Source organism: Ips typographus, linkage group LG9 (assembly GCF_016097725.1).
Source record: "Ips typographus isolate SLU linkage group LG9, UJ_Ityp_2.0, whole genome shotgun sequence".
NCBI classification, from domain to species: Eukaryota; Metazoa; Arthropoda; class Insecta; order Coleoptera; family Curculionidae; genus Ips; species Ips typographus.
In genome coordinates this window covers 2,331,445-2,345,964 of record NC_138430.1, presented here as the reverse complement: position 1 = coordinate 2,345,964, position 14,520 = coordinate 2,331,445, and the positions used below count along the sequence as shown (strand labels likewise).

General features: G+C 32.8%; 2 protein-coding genes and 1 long non-coding RNA gene across 8 annotated transcripts in view; 1 reads left to right on the top strand and 2 right to left on the bottom strand.

The window, feature by feature from the left end:
• beta4GalNAcTB (beta1,4-N-acetylgalactosaminyltransferase B) overlaps window positions 1-14,520 on the top strand; it is a 189,204-nt gene that overhangs the window by 76,575 nt on the left and 98,109 nt on the right. The gene's annotated exons all lie outside the window — the stretch shown is intronic.
• Lmpt (four and a half LIM domains protein limpet) overlaps window positions 1-14,520 on the bottom strand; it is a 108,973-nt gene that overhangs the window by 19,277 nt on the left and 75,176 nt on the right. For 4 of the 5 annotated variants that reach the window (XM_081986157.1, XM_081986158.1, XM_081986159.1 and 1 more), the window contains 2 exons: window positions 6,645-6,845; window positions 3,461-3,635 (listed from right to left, as the gene is read on the bottom strand). In XM_081986157.1, coding sequence (XP_081842283.1) covers window positions 3,461-3,635; window positions 6,645-6,845 — 376 coding nt within the window. The remainder of the gene's footprint in view (window positions 1-3,460; window positions 3,636-6,644; window positions 6,846-14,520) is intronic. The other variant, XM_081986160.1, reaches the window with a different exon arrangement.
• Window positions 7,324-10,791, bottom strand: LOC145733389 (uncharacterized). Its single transcript, XR_014179196.1, has 2 exons — window positions 10,581-10,791; window positions 7,324-10,518 (listed from the first exon to the last, which is right to left on the bottom strand). It is a non-coding gene; the product is annotated as an uncharacterized LOC145733389 (long non-coding RNA).

Below are 14,520 nucleotides of genomic sequence, written 5' to 3'. Positions count from 1 at the left end.
AGTAGGCAAAAATAGAAAAGCAAATTTAACCTAATTTTTGAAAAATTTTGTATAACAACATTTGCAACTTAACAGGCAAAACAATTGATTTTTAATTACTTTTCCACATCCTGTGCTTTCTTCTATTTACTACATTATTCTGTATTAATTTTTGACATTAATCACATTCAACAATATGGATCTCATCAGTATATGATGTAATTACAAGCAGTATACAGTGTGTGACCCATCGAAAGTGGTCTTCTATACAACCATTAAGCTCTAAAAGGATAATTAATTCATCACAAGTTCAATTATATGGAATGCAGTAACCATTTCCCTAAAAGGCAATAGTTACCATTTCAAAATCCACACAACATTGATTCGAATTGCGACCATTTTAGTTATTCATACTTGACTCGACCTTACTAAACTTACAGTCTCTCCTTCATTTTATTGCGACTTTGCATGTGCATATAACGAATAAGGTGTACGTTTTTTCCATATATGCTGTGTTATTTTTGCGGTCAAATACGATTATTTGTTTATTAGTAAAAAAAAACGAATAATATAATATTTATAACCTTTCAACTAAAACGACGATAATTCCTAAACTAACCGAAAAATCATCACTGTTTCCAGCCCACAATTCGTTAAGTTTACTTAAGCAACTACCTAAATATGATAATATTTATATAGTTTTAACATCTGACTCATTTCTGAAAATAAAATAAATACTTTTAAACACGAGTGCTGCGGTTATAGTCCATGTTGTGTGATTCTTATAATATATTACGAAAGATTTGTTTTTAGATTTAAATTTTAGAATAATATACACTCGATTAGTTCATCATTTTTGCCACAATTTGTATTTATGTTTACCATTAACAATGTTTCTTTATATATTTTTTTAACATTTAGTTTTATGATAAAATGTAATTTTACAACGATTATACATTCATATAAAGGTTTTTACATATTTCTTTTTTTAATTTTTTACAGGTATCTTATTGTTTAACATTCAAGATTCTTTTTGTACTTTGTTATGAAATAAGTTGCTTTTCAACTGCATTGCACTCACACTACTTCAAGTCACTAAGTTCAAACGCTTGTAACTTTGTGCCAGTGACAGTTATGACAAAAAGTGTGGTTAGGGGATTTTAAGAAAATTTCAAGAGCTTTCTAATGGTTTTTTAACGCACTTTGTAACGTTTGAAATAACGTAGTTACGAGCTGTCAAAATGACAAACTGCATTGCACTCACACTACTTCAAGTCACTAAGTTTAAACGTTTGTAACTTTGTGCCAGTGACAGTTATGACAAAAAGTGTGGTTAAGTGATTTAAAGAAAATTTCAAGAGCTTTCGAATGGTTTTTTAACACACTTTGTAACGTTTGAAACAACGTAGTTACGAGCTGTTAAAATGACAAACTCACACTACTTCAAGTCACTAAGTTCAAACGCTTGTAACTTCGGGCCAGTGACAGTTATGGAAAAAAGTGTGGTTAGGTGATTTAAAGAAAATTTCAAGAGCTTTCTAATAGTTTTTAACGAACTTTGTAACGTTACAAACAACGTAGTTACGAGCTGTCAAAATGACAAACTCACGCTACTTCAAGTCACTAAGCTCAAACGCTTGTAACTTCGGGCCAATGACAGTTATGGAAAAAAGTGTGATTAGGTGATTTAAAGAAAATTTCAAGAGCTTTCGAATGGTTTTTTAACGCACTTTGTAACGTTACAAACAACGTAGTTACGAGCTGTCAAAGTAACACACTGTTTTACAAACACACATTTTTATTGTTTACTATTTTTTAAGTAATGAAAGTCGAATATCTCGGAAACGGTTAGAGTTAGAAAATTTTTGAAAGAGACCAAAAATGTTTAAAATGACTTTCTGCACCTAATGAACTAGGTTTGCACCCACTTCAAATCGGGTGAATTTAATCATAACTGGCAAAGCGTTCAAATTTAACTATTCTTCTTTAGGTTTTTTGAACACCCTGTATATGTTTAATCATGCTGTGGTTAGCACAAGGTGACAGAGGAGTTCGAGACGAACAATTCGAGCTTTTCATAGTCGCGGAAACTTCATAAATGGAGGATATAAGAAATTTTCAAAATTTTAATGCAATTTTCAAAAAAAGAGTGAAAAAAGTCGAATATCTCCGAAACGGTTGGAGTTAATTTTGCAAGAGACCAAAACTGTTGGTATCAATCTTTGGACGTAACTTTTGAACGAAAAAATGCCGATTTTCCTAAAAACTAGGGAAAAGATTACTATAAAGCCAACCCTGTAGTTTTTACCATAAATTTGTGGTTTTTTTGAGATTTAAAAAGTAATATTTCCCAATTTTACATTTTTTACATAGTTTTCCCACGTTTTAAAGATCTTTTCGGAAAAATTCTGTTTTCTACCCCAAAGTTTACCAATAAAACTACTAGATTAAATAAAAATAGTATCGATCACAAAATCTAGCCCTGCAGACTCTCACTTTTTGCCTTGTAACTCCTTAACGAGGCCCTTAAGGACAAAAACACTTTGATACAATCTTCTAGAAGATAAAATTTCCTACAACTCTTCTTATTTACACTTTTTTGTAACTAATCATATATCGGAGCTACGCTCAGTTGAAATGGAGTTTGTTCAAAATGTTTGGTGTTTTAACACATTTTAACTTCTTAAGAAGATCCTGACTGACTTTGATACAATTTTGTAGAAGATGAAATTTCCTACAACTTTGGTGGTTTACCTAATGTTAACCAAGTCTCTTCACATCTCAAAGACATTAATTAACAAAATTGATTTTTTCGTGAAATTTCTTTGATTCGTAGGCGCAAGATGACATCATTTTAACCGTATAACAAACACCTTGGCTGTATTTAACGGTATGACATACAACATGACTTATACCAACCTCATTTGGAGGTAATATTTATGATTAAAACGCTGTAAAGTAGCCGACAGTGGGTTTCGGGCCCACGCTAAGCCAGTGACGTTCTGTTTGCCTTGTAAAGAATTGTTATTATCGTACCAAAAAATACTATATTGGAAATAAATTATTATTCACGGACTTTCACTGATTTCGACAATACACACATCCAAATTATAATAACATTCAATAAAAAGAGCGATTTGCATAATTAAATTATGAATTTATTGGCATTAAAAATGATAAAACTGACATCCCAAAGTGTTTGATTTACGTTTTTTTTTTGTATCAGAATATTTAGATATTAATATTGCATTGATGTCAGACAAATGGTGGAAAACCTTGTCCATAACAAATATCTGGATTATTAAACCAGAAATTCCCACAAGCATGAACAGCATCGTCGGAGAAAGCAAATTATTATTTAAATAGGTAGATAATACCTTGTGGGAGCTATTGATTCATTTTTCTGACTGTAGATGGCGCGTTTACGCTAATAGGAGTTTTGAGAATAGGGTTATAGTCGTTGTACGTCGTCTTTTCTTACCTGCTTTGAAGCTTTGATGACATCCATCGCACCTAGAGGCGAATTGCTCGTCATAGCAACGAACGCAGTAAATGCGATCTCCCTTGGAACCAAACTGTCTGTCTACCAAAGATTCACCGCAGGAGGTGCACAAAAAGCATGCTTCGTGCCAGTGCTTGTCCTTGTATGACAGGTCCTAAAATTAAAAGGAAGAATAGTGTCATTGTAGTAAAGAAGAAGAACAGTCATGCAGAGTGTTATAATAATTTTTCCAAAATTTTCCAATTTTTTTTTAAATTCTACTTTTGTTGTAATTAACGAATTAGTTTTAAGTCACCACTTATGTTATTATTAGGTTTACTCAACATGAATTTGCTCATCTAAAAACGAACTAGTTATTGGAAATTGAACAAAAGAATGCATCAAAAAAGTAAAAAAAATAGTCGAAGTTTGATGCCCTCTAGCAGTCAAACCCTCCAACCTATTAACCAAAGTTGGGATATTTTTAGAAAGCTTATTTCATTGGCTATCCATTGAGGTATAAAACTCTACTAAAAATAGTGCTAATAAGCGACTTATTCAGGATTAAACCACAGGATGCACCAAAAAAGTGATACAAAAATAGGTCAACTTTCACGCTCTCTAGCGGCCAAACCCTCTAACCTATTAACCAAAGTTGGTATATTTTTAGACAGCTTATTTCATTGGCTATCCATTGAGGTATAAAACTCTACTAAAAATAGTGCAAATAAGCGACTTATTCAGGATTAAACCACAGGATGCACCAAAAAAGTGATACAAAAATTGGTCAAATTTCACGCTCTCTAGCGGCCAAACCCTCTAACCTATTAACCAAAGTTGGTATATTTTTAGACAGCTTATTTCATTGGCTATCCATTGAGGTATAAAACTCTACTAAAAATAGTGCTAATAAGCGACTTATTCAGGATTAAACCACAGGATGCACCAAAAAAGTGATACAAAAATTGGTCAAATTTCACGCTCTCTAGCGGCCAAACCCTCTAACCTATTAACCAAAGTTGGTATATTTTTAGACAGCTTATTTCATTGGCTATCCATTGAGGTATAAAACTCTACTAAAAATAGTGCAAATAAGCGACTTATTCAGGATTAAACCACAGGATGCACCAAAAAAGTGATACAAAAATAGGTCAACTTTCACGCTCTCTAGCGGCCAAACCCTCTAACCTATTAACCAAAGTTGGTATATTTTTAGACAGCTTATTTCATTGGCTATCCATTGAGGTATAAAACTCTACTAAAAATAGTGCTAATAAGCGACTTATTCAGGATTAAACCACAGGATGCACCAAAAAAGTGATACAAAAATTGGTCAAATTTCACGCTCTCTAGCGGCCAAACCCTCTAACCTATTAACCAAAGTTGGTATATTTTTAGACAGCTTATTTCATTGGCTATCCATTGAGGTATAAAACTCTACTAAAAATAGTGCAAATAAGCGACTTATTCAGGATTAAACCACAGGATGCACCAAAAAAGTGATACAAAAATTGGTCAACTTTCACGCTCTCTAGCGGCCAAACCCTCTAACCTATTAACCAAAGTTGGTATATTTTTAGACAGCTTATTTCATTGGTTATCCATTGAGGTATAAAACTCTACTAAAAATAGTGCTAATAAGCGATTTATTTAGGATTAAACCACAGGATGCACCAAAAAAGTGATACAAAAATTGGTCAACTTTCACGCTCTCTAGCGGCCAAACCCTCTAACCTATTAACCAAAGTTGGTATATTTTTAGACAGCTTATTTCATTGGCTATCCATTGAGGTATAAAACTCTACTAAAAATAGTGCAAATAAGCGACTTATTCAGGATTAAACCACAGGATGCACCAAAAAAGTGATACAAAAATTGGTCAAATTTCACGCTCTCTAGCGGCCAAACCCTCTAACCTATTAACCAAAGTTGGTATATTTTTAGACAGCTTATTTCATTGGCTATCCATTGAGGTATAAAACTCTACTAAAAATAGTGCAAATAAGCGACTTATTCAGGATTAAACCACAGGATGCACCAAAAAAGTGATACAAAAATTGGTCAACTTTCACGCTCTCTAGCGGCCAAACCCTCTAACCTATTAACCAAAGTTGGTATATTTTTAGACAGCTTATTTCATTGGTTATCCATTGAGGTATAAAACTCTACTAAAAATAGTGCTAATAAGCGATTTATTTAGGATTAAACCACAGGATGCACCAAAAAAGTGATACAAAAATTGGTCAACTTTCACGCTCTCTAGCGGCCAAACCCTCTAACCTATTAACCAAAGTTGGGATATTTTTAGAAAGCTCATTTCATTGCCTATCCATTGAGGTATAAAACTCTAAAAAAGTGCAAATAAGTGAGTTATTGAGGATTAACATCAAAAGGATACACAAACAAAGTTGGTCAATGTTGACACCCTCTAGCGGCCAAAGGCACCACTAATCAATAGATTTTTATACGTCAATGGAAAACTCATTTTATTTCCTGTCCATCGACATATAAACGTATATACAGAGTGTTGCAAATACGGGTGTTATCTAGGGTTTATGGACAGAGTGCACCACTAGTTAAAGGCAAATTTGACCCTGAAAAATTAGGAAAACACGGTCACGTGACCTGCTAGGTCTTCAACGATGTAATGCTTAGAAATTTAATGAAAAAACTGTTTTTGCAAATAACATTTTTCGTAAGAGTCAAATTTGCTTGAAACACCGCTACTATCCTAATGGGTTTTGCGTTATGTTGGTCACTTAGTACAAGCAAAAATCGACCTTAAGAACTTTATTTCTACAGTTTTGCTACGGCTCTAGATTTGACAATCCCTGTGCTAGATTTGTGCCAAATATCAGGGGCGTACCTGCCCGATTTAAAAAAAAATGCCTCAAAATAATTAGAGTGGTAACAGTTAGTCAATTTTGAATCCTAACGAAATGACTGTGTTGTGAAACGAAATTTCAGCCAAATCTGGAAAACCAGAATAGCATTCCTGCAAGCAATATGCATACACATTTGAATTAACTTCAGTCATAGAACATAAGCAATAAAGTGATCATCATAATATGATTCTGGAGTAGCTATTCCTCATTATGCTAACTCAGCTGCCAGTTTCTAGTTCTTCAATTGATATTTCGTCTTTTGTACTTATTGGTTGGACGTTTTAAGAAAACAAACTTACTTTAGAATCGATACCAATCGTTCTGCTACATTTTTCGCAAGCGTTTGCAAACACTGACTCATAACAGGAAACGCAGTAAGGATGATCATCTCGTAGGACGTATCGTTGTCCAGTCAAACTTTCGTCACACTGCCAGCAACAGAAGTGTTGTCCGTGCCAGTCTTTGTTGACTGCCTTAGTGTATTCTCCGCTAAAAATAAGCTGAAAACAAAAAAAAAATCAAAATACGAAGTAAACCAATGACAAAAATGTTAAGTTAAACAAATTAGCTTATTCATTTCAAAGTTACAGATTTACTAGCAAATTAAATATACAGTCCGGTTCACGAAAGTTGACCATCACGTGACAAAAACAATTAAGACACATACGTATTTCTGAGACTGATTCGCCAACATGACAACTGACATTTGACGTTAGTCATGAAAAGATTTCTCGAGTTTCTTTAGTGACGTGATGGTCAACTTTAGAGAAACGGACTATAGTTTTGATTTGATCCAATTTGTTTCTTCTGATTTCTGCTATCTTTACAAGAAAATGAGATATGATAGTGCAAGTAGACATTTTACTGTCATTCTTAGCTCGTTTTTTCCACTTTTTAGCAAATATTTCCTTTATAAGTCCAGTTATGGCACAACTGTCCTCTTTGACTTATGTATAGAGTAAAATTTCTTGCTTTCCGAAAAAAAAAAAAAAAAAAAAAAAAATTGTTATTTTAGCTGATTTATGTCCTTAGCTGTCTGTCTGATCAAATCAGATGTTTGTAAATAAAAACGAGTTTTTCTAGATAATCTATCACTAACAAGAGTAGAACTAACAGATATTAAAAAGTTTTACATAAAATTAATAATTAATATAATAAATACCCCACAAGTTAGAAGTAAAGAAATAATTTGTACCAACTTTTGAAATGTTGCCAAATTGCAATTTTTCAATATTTTTTTACATTTTAGCAACGTTGCTAAACTGCTATTTTCCTAAATTTGTAACAACCTTCCGCAATGTTGTCAAATTTCCATTTTTTGTCATTGAAAACTTTTAACGATGCTGAACCGACAATTCTCCTAAATTATTTCCAAATTTTTACAGTGTTGCCAAATCGTTATTTTCTGTAATTTTGAACCAAATTTTTACAATAATTTGTAATTTTTCTTAATTTATTCTCAAATGTTTGCAGTGCTGCCAAATGGTCATGTTCTCATTAAAAATCAAGGATTATGTTTTAGTTAGCAGGGTTGCCAGATCCGTCAACTCAATTTCCCCAGTCGAAATAAAAAATCCCCAAAACATACTTTCATAGATTATAAGTTGTTACTCCTGAATTTTAATACAATTCAATATTCTCTCTTCGTTTTTTTCAAACTGCCACTTTAAAAATGACAGGTGTCCTTATTCGACAAGTGCTAACTTGGTTACTATGACAGCTAGAAAACTCGTTCAAACGTCAAAGTGTAGCCCATAATTTTGACCTTCTTTTAACTCTACACAATTTTCTTTCAAAAATTACAAATAACCGAGATATTTGATGGGAAATAGAGCAGTGCAAAGGAACAAGCTTTTTAAAGATGTCACAATTTGACAACTCCTAACTTTGTTCCTGTGACAGTCAGAATGTTCGTTCAAACGTCAAAATGTAGCTAAAAATTTCTGCTTTCTTTTGTCAAGAAAGAGTTTTTATGAAAAACACACTAATAACTGAGAAAATTGGCCTGTTGTGCACGCCAATTGAAGTATACTCCCTTTCACAGAATTTGAAGGTATAGTGTGTTCCTTACAAACCGAAACTGTCCAAAAAGACCTAATATGTAAGCAAATTGGTGTAATCGGATTACAATTGCTTTGTAAAGTCGATTCCACCGATTTTAAAATTATTTCGTATTTTTCTACTTTCTTCAACTTTTTCATTCTTTCTACTATTTTATTACATATGACGGTCCTTATTTGACAGACTATGACAGTTAGGAATTTTGTTAAAACGTCAAAATATAGCCCGTAATTTCAGCATATTTTCTTCTCAACACAATTTTCTTTCAACAATTACAAATTACCAAGATATTTGATCGGAAATAGAGCAGTACAAGTAAATAAGCATTTTAAGGATGTCACAATTTGACAGCTCCTAACTTGGTTCCTGTGAAAGTTAGAATGTTCGTTCAAACGTCAAAACGTAGCTTTTAAAATCTACTTTCTTTTGTCAAGAAAGAGTTTTTATGAAAAACCCACTAATAACTGAGAAAACTGGCCTGGAACATGGTTGTGCACGAAAAAACTTCAAAACAAAACCCCCTCAGATTTTGAAGTTAAAATGCATTCCTCATAAAACTGTATCAAAAGCACTGAATTCCCCAGTTTTTCTTTGAGAAATATTTTTCTTAAGAAGTCCCCCGGAAAAAAAAACCTCCACTTTTTGGAAAAAATCCCTTAATCTGGCAATCCTGCCAGCAAAAAGAGGGTAATTAACTCTTCTTACATAATAAAAACAATATGAAAACACTGTGTCCTCATTAATATCATGATAAATCAGTGTCATTCATTATACTTATTTATTATTATGTGACTTTACAGTTGTGAATTGATGCACTTGTACTAAATATACTAAAGGTAATTTTGGTGACGCATTGGAATATAAATAGGCAAAAATACACTTAATTCAAAATGTCTGCCAAAATATCTATTTCAATATAACAGTCATTGCCAAACTTAAAATCTTCTAATCTATTCGGTATAATAATTAAGAAGTTAGTACCACAATACTTTTTGTGTGCATAATTATTATTGTTTTACCAGAATTTCAGTAGAAAAAGCTCAAAATTGGCACACGCAATTCCTGGCAAGTGCAAACCAAATTTTGAGAAATTACTTTTGTGGGCACAACTTACGACAAAATTAAGTTGTTACGCTGTTTTTATCATTTTAGATCATTTATCACAGTTATTAATTTTTAATGAATTAGGTTATTTGCTTTATTTTGCCAATGACAGTGTAAAGAACTCTTTCAAAAAGTTTAGCAAATTCTTCCGTAAATCTATATTTATTTATATCTTTCATAAGACAATTTTAGAAAAACTTGTAAAGGTGAGTAAATGTTGATGGAATCCAAATTATAGAAATCATTTTCAATATTGCAAAGATAACAATAACAGACTGAAACAGTTCTGTTAAAAAAAATCTTAAAATTGCTGTATAATACCGATGAGCGAATTAACATAAATTAAAATATCAATTAATAGAAAAATGTAACTAATAATCTACACATTTTCTGTGTCGGTATTCGAACTATGAACCGTCAGTTTAAATGAGCAATTTTCAAATTTACACTGCCATAAATGAAATTCCTGCCCCTTTACTTCATGGTCTACATTTAAAGTAGGTTGTTGTTGTGGTTTTTTGAAATTACTGGTTCTCTGATATCATCTGTGGTATTGTTCTCCATTGGTATTAAAAAATCGTCAATGTAGCCTTCTACTACAGTTGTAGACCTCCAACCACCGTGTCTTTTCAATGAGCAAATGTCTCCACCATTATCTACAAGAAGAGTTGCAGAGGTTTAGCGAAGGCAGTGACCAGTATATTGTTTGACATCAGCCAATTTCAAAAACAAGGCTATTTCCTTGGGAATACTGGAGATTTTGTGAATACCCATTACAACTCTGTGGTAAACTCCATTTTGATATTTAATGAAAAAACGATCTGTATCAATAACATCTGGACGAAGAGACAAGTAATTTTCACAAATATTTATGTAAAATACTCCAACAATTGTAAATGTTCTGGGCTTGTAATTTTTCGTGTTTGGAATTTTAACCAGAATTAATTTTTCCAAGTTTACCAGTTCATTACATCTACATGCCCCTGATATGCCCTATATTAAAACAACCTAAAAATGTTGAATAGAGGTATTAAAAAAAATCATAAATTCATTTTTGTTTCGGATCTTACCTTCATGGCTAAATACTTTTTGTCAGGTGCTTCTGTTAAAAAAGTGTCTACTTGGTTCTTGGTGAAAGTTTTAGACTTTTTAGCTGCATAGTTTTCACTTTTTCGCTTTAAAAATGATTGCACCTTTTTATAGGATAGAATATTTATACTGTCTTTAATATTTAGCTCAGATTTAAGCATGGAATATTGCGCCCACATTGTCGAACTCTTCACTTACCTTACTTAAATGGGCAAAATAGGCCAATACAACATTTTCGGTAAAATTGACCGCTTGGTGTTCTCTGGCCCAAGTGATGAATTTATTGACCTGCCAGGAATCAAATTATTTAGGGTATTTGACTCTATTGCTGCTAAAGCAGGTGGTGTACAACTTATTTTATCACTATCACTCATTTCGGCGATTTAGGTCGCTTTACGGCTTCACTGAAACTTTATTTGACAATACAAAATACAACAACGCAATTAGTAGTATCAGTGAATTTTGAATTAGTGTGCCATGGACATCACGATTTTTGACAGATGACACAGTGACAGCGTAATAAGGTAAACATAGGATGTGTATCGTTTCCTAGCCAGGTTAACCGATTAATTCGGACTGGTAAATATACATATAAAACGGTTACTGAAAAAATATCATTCTCATAGAACAACGGAGATTTGAAGCCAGAAAACCAGAGCAAATGGCCGATAACATTTTTGAAAGCCTATTTTCAAGAACCGCGTTCCGTGTAAATTCGGAACGCGTAACCGTAATCGACAGATGACGCCAGACAGCCATGATACGCCCTCTGTTAGACAACTTTGGAAATAGCTTCGTGTTGTTATCGTATTAGCCGTGTTGTGTCAATCAGTTTTTGTGTTTTGTGATTTTGAATTTGATCACAAATTTAGCCCTGACACCTTCAGGAAAACTGTATTTCAGAATAAGAACATGAAGGGATTGTATTGCAGAGCCAAGCCTGACAAGCCAATCAAAGCAGAGTAAGTGTTGCATTAATTTCATCTGCTTTTTTCTAAATGCAACGCTTTTAGGATCAAGTTCTGGACATTATTTCTACGCCGGCAGTACAGGTAGGCATACAATACACTTATTTTAGACCGCTTGAAAAAAAAAGCAATTTTAAGAACTTATTTGTATAATAAAGTAAATGCATTATTTTTGCTCTAACCTTTTTATTAGGTTAACTTTATACTTATTAATGGTTAATTACCTGGAACATAACCTAACTAAGTTAAATAAAAAAAACAGGGAGAATTCCGCAAACAATATACAAAACAAAAAAGGGTAGGTAGTATCAAAAAATAACAAAACTGGACAGATTTGCGTGTCAAATATAAGTAAAGATAAACCTTAACCTTGGCAATTTGGCCTTAAAACCTTGATATCCTAGTTTTCGTTTAATTTATTGATCTGGAATTGTTGGCGACAGGCACCGTAAACTTAAAAATTCTCTTGAGTAATGGTAGTTAACAAAATTTAGGCAAGTTTAGGCAATATGTTGCCTACAATTATTTCATAATGTAAGAGCAAAACCAAATCAATTTGCGATGATAAGATGATTAAACTTATATAACCCAACGATTATAATATTTTATGTCATAATTAAATTGTCATCTGTCAGAATGCACTCCATGAAACTATACAACAGCACAACTCATTTAAATGACAGCAAACTCGGTTTAAAGTGCTTAAACTGTGTTTTGGACCTCCATGGGAGTTTTTTCTGGTTTTTAATGAACACAGTCTATTTGGCCTGTATTTTACTCTATAATAAAATTGTCAACTGTCACAATCTCCTCTATGAAACTATACTGATTTGAAAGACAGTAAACTCAGTCTAAGGTGGTTTAACAGTATTTTGGACCTGTCACAGTCAAAACTCAGCTTAAGGTATAGGGTATTTAGAGTATAGAAAAATAACTGGAACGTATGATTAAACAAGATTCAAAGTGGTGTATCAAAAATAGTTTACGGAATACCCGGAAGGCAACAAAATGATAATTTTGCATCTGGTGGTATGAACAATATTTTGGCAAAAGTCCACAATGAAAACATCTGGTAGACATTTTAGTGAAGACCTTGGCAACATTTCAGGTCAACAACCGAAATTTGGGTACAATTGCAATCATTTTGGTGCATTCAAAAGGATTTTGCAAAAATGAAAAAACAATATTATATATAACTTTGTTGTTATTATTATGAAATACATATTATTTCATAATAATAACAACAAAGTGCCAATTCTTGACGAGTCAATCAAATTTTGATTTTTTTTTAAATGTCTAGATTAGGTCGTAATTTTTACTATTCGAATGTTTTTAATAGAATCAGCGGATTTATACTGAAAAATCAAATAAAATAATAATATCACTTATTTGTTTCTTAAACTGACGTTATTTTGACAGAGATGAGTAATAGAACACACTGTATTCGTGATTGTTTGACAACGATAGAGTAAAGTTTGTGTGAACAGTATTTTTGTCAAATATCAGGATTTTTTATAGAAAATTTTCAGTCCGGCCCTGGCTTCAGGGTTCAATTGCCCAAACACCCGTATTATGGAACAAATTGCGTTCCATGTCAGTTGAGTGGGTTTTTTGTCATTTTCTGTTTGGTTATTCCAGCTTAACAAATATACCAGGACTTTTACAAAAATGTTCCAGTACGGCCCTGTTTTTGAGGAATTTACTAGTCTCAGTAAAATTTTCAGGTCCGTAACTGCCCAAATACCCAAATTATTAGTCAAATTTTGTTTCATATCAGTTGAGTGTCTATCCTGTTTTATTTTGCGTTTAGTTTGTCCAGTTTAAAAAAAAACAGATTTTTTCTAAAAATGTTTCAGTACGGCCCTGGCTTAGGAATTCAATTTGCTAGTTCAATGAAAAATTCAGGTCCGTAACCGCCCAAATACCCAAATTATGGACCAAAGTGTGTTTCATGTCAGTTTTATGCCATTTCCTGTTTGGTTATTCCAGTTCAACAAAAACCAGTATTTTTTTATAAAAAATTTCCAGTACTGCTCTGACTTATGAGTTCAATTTACTAGTCTCAGTGAAAAAATCAGGTCCGTAACTGCTCAAATACCCAAACTATGGGTCAAATTGTGTTTCATGTCAGATTTGAGTGAGTTTTCTGCTATTTCCTGTTTGGTTATTCCAGTTCAACAAAAACCAGTATTTTTTATAAAAAATTTCCAGTACGGCTCTGGCTTATGAATTCAATTTACTAGTTTCAGTGAAATTTTCAGGTCCGTAACTGCCCAAATACCCAAATTATTAGTCAAATTCTGTTTCATATCAGTTGAGTGTCTATCCTGTTTTATTTTACGTTTAGTTTGTCCAGTTTAAAAAAAAAACAGATTTTTTCTAAAAATGTTTCAGTACGGCCCTGGCTTAGGAATTCAATTTGCTAGTTCAATGAAGAATTCAGGTCCGTAACTGCCCAAATACCCAAATTATAGTCCGAATGTGTTTCATGTCAATTGAGTGTGTTTTTGCCATTTTCTGTTTGGTTTAACGCAAACCAACATTTTTATAAAAAATTTCCAGTACAGACCAGGTTTCAGTGTTCAATTTGCTAGCCTCAGTGAAAAATTCAGGTCCGTAACTGCTCAAATACCCAAATTATGGGCCAAATTGTGTTTCATGTCAGTTTTGAGTGGGTTTTCTGCCATTTTCTGTTTGGTTATTCCAGTTTAACGAAAACTACGATTTTTTTCTAAAAATTTTCGTGAGTAGAACAAATGTGACGTCACGCTGACGTAATTTGGCAAAACCAGAAGTTGACCAGTTGTCAAATTACGTCATTATGACGTTACATTCGTTTGTAAAACGAATTGCCTTCGGCTTGTGTCGCAAACTTTATCTTCGTGAGGAATAGCTAACATTACACACTTGTTGATTAATTTACTATTACCCTGTCGTTGGTAATATTGTCACG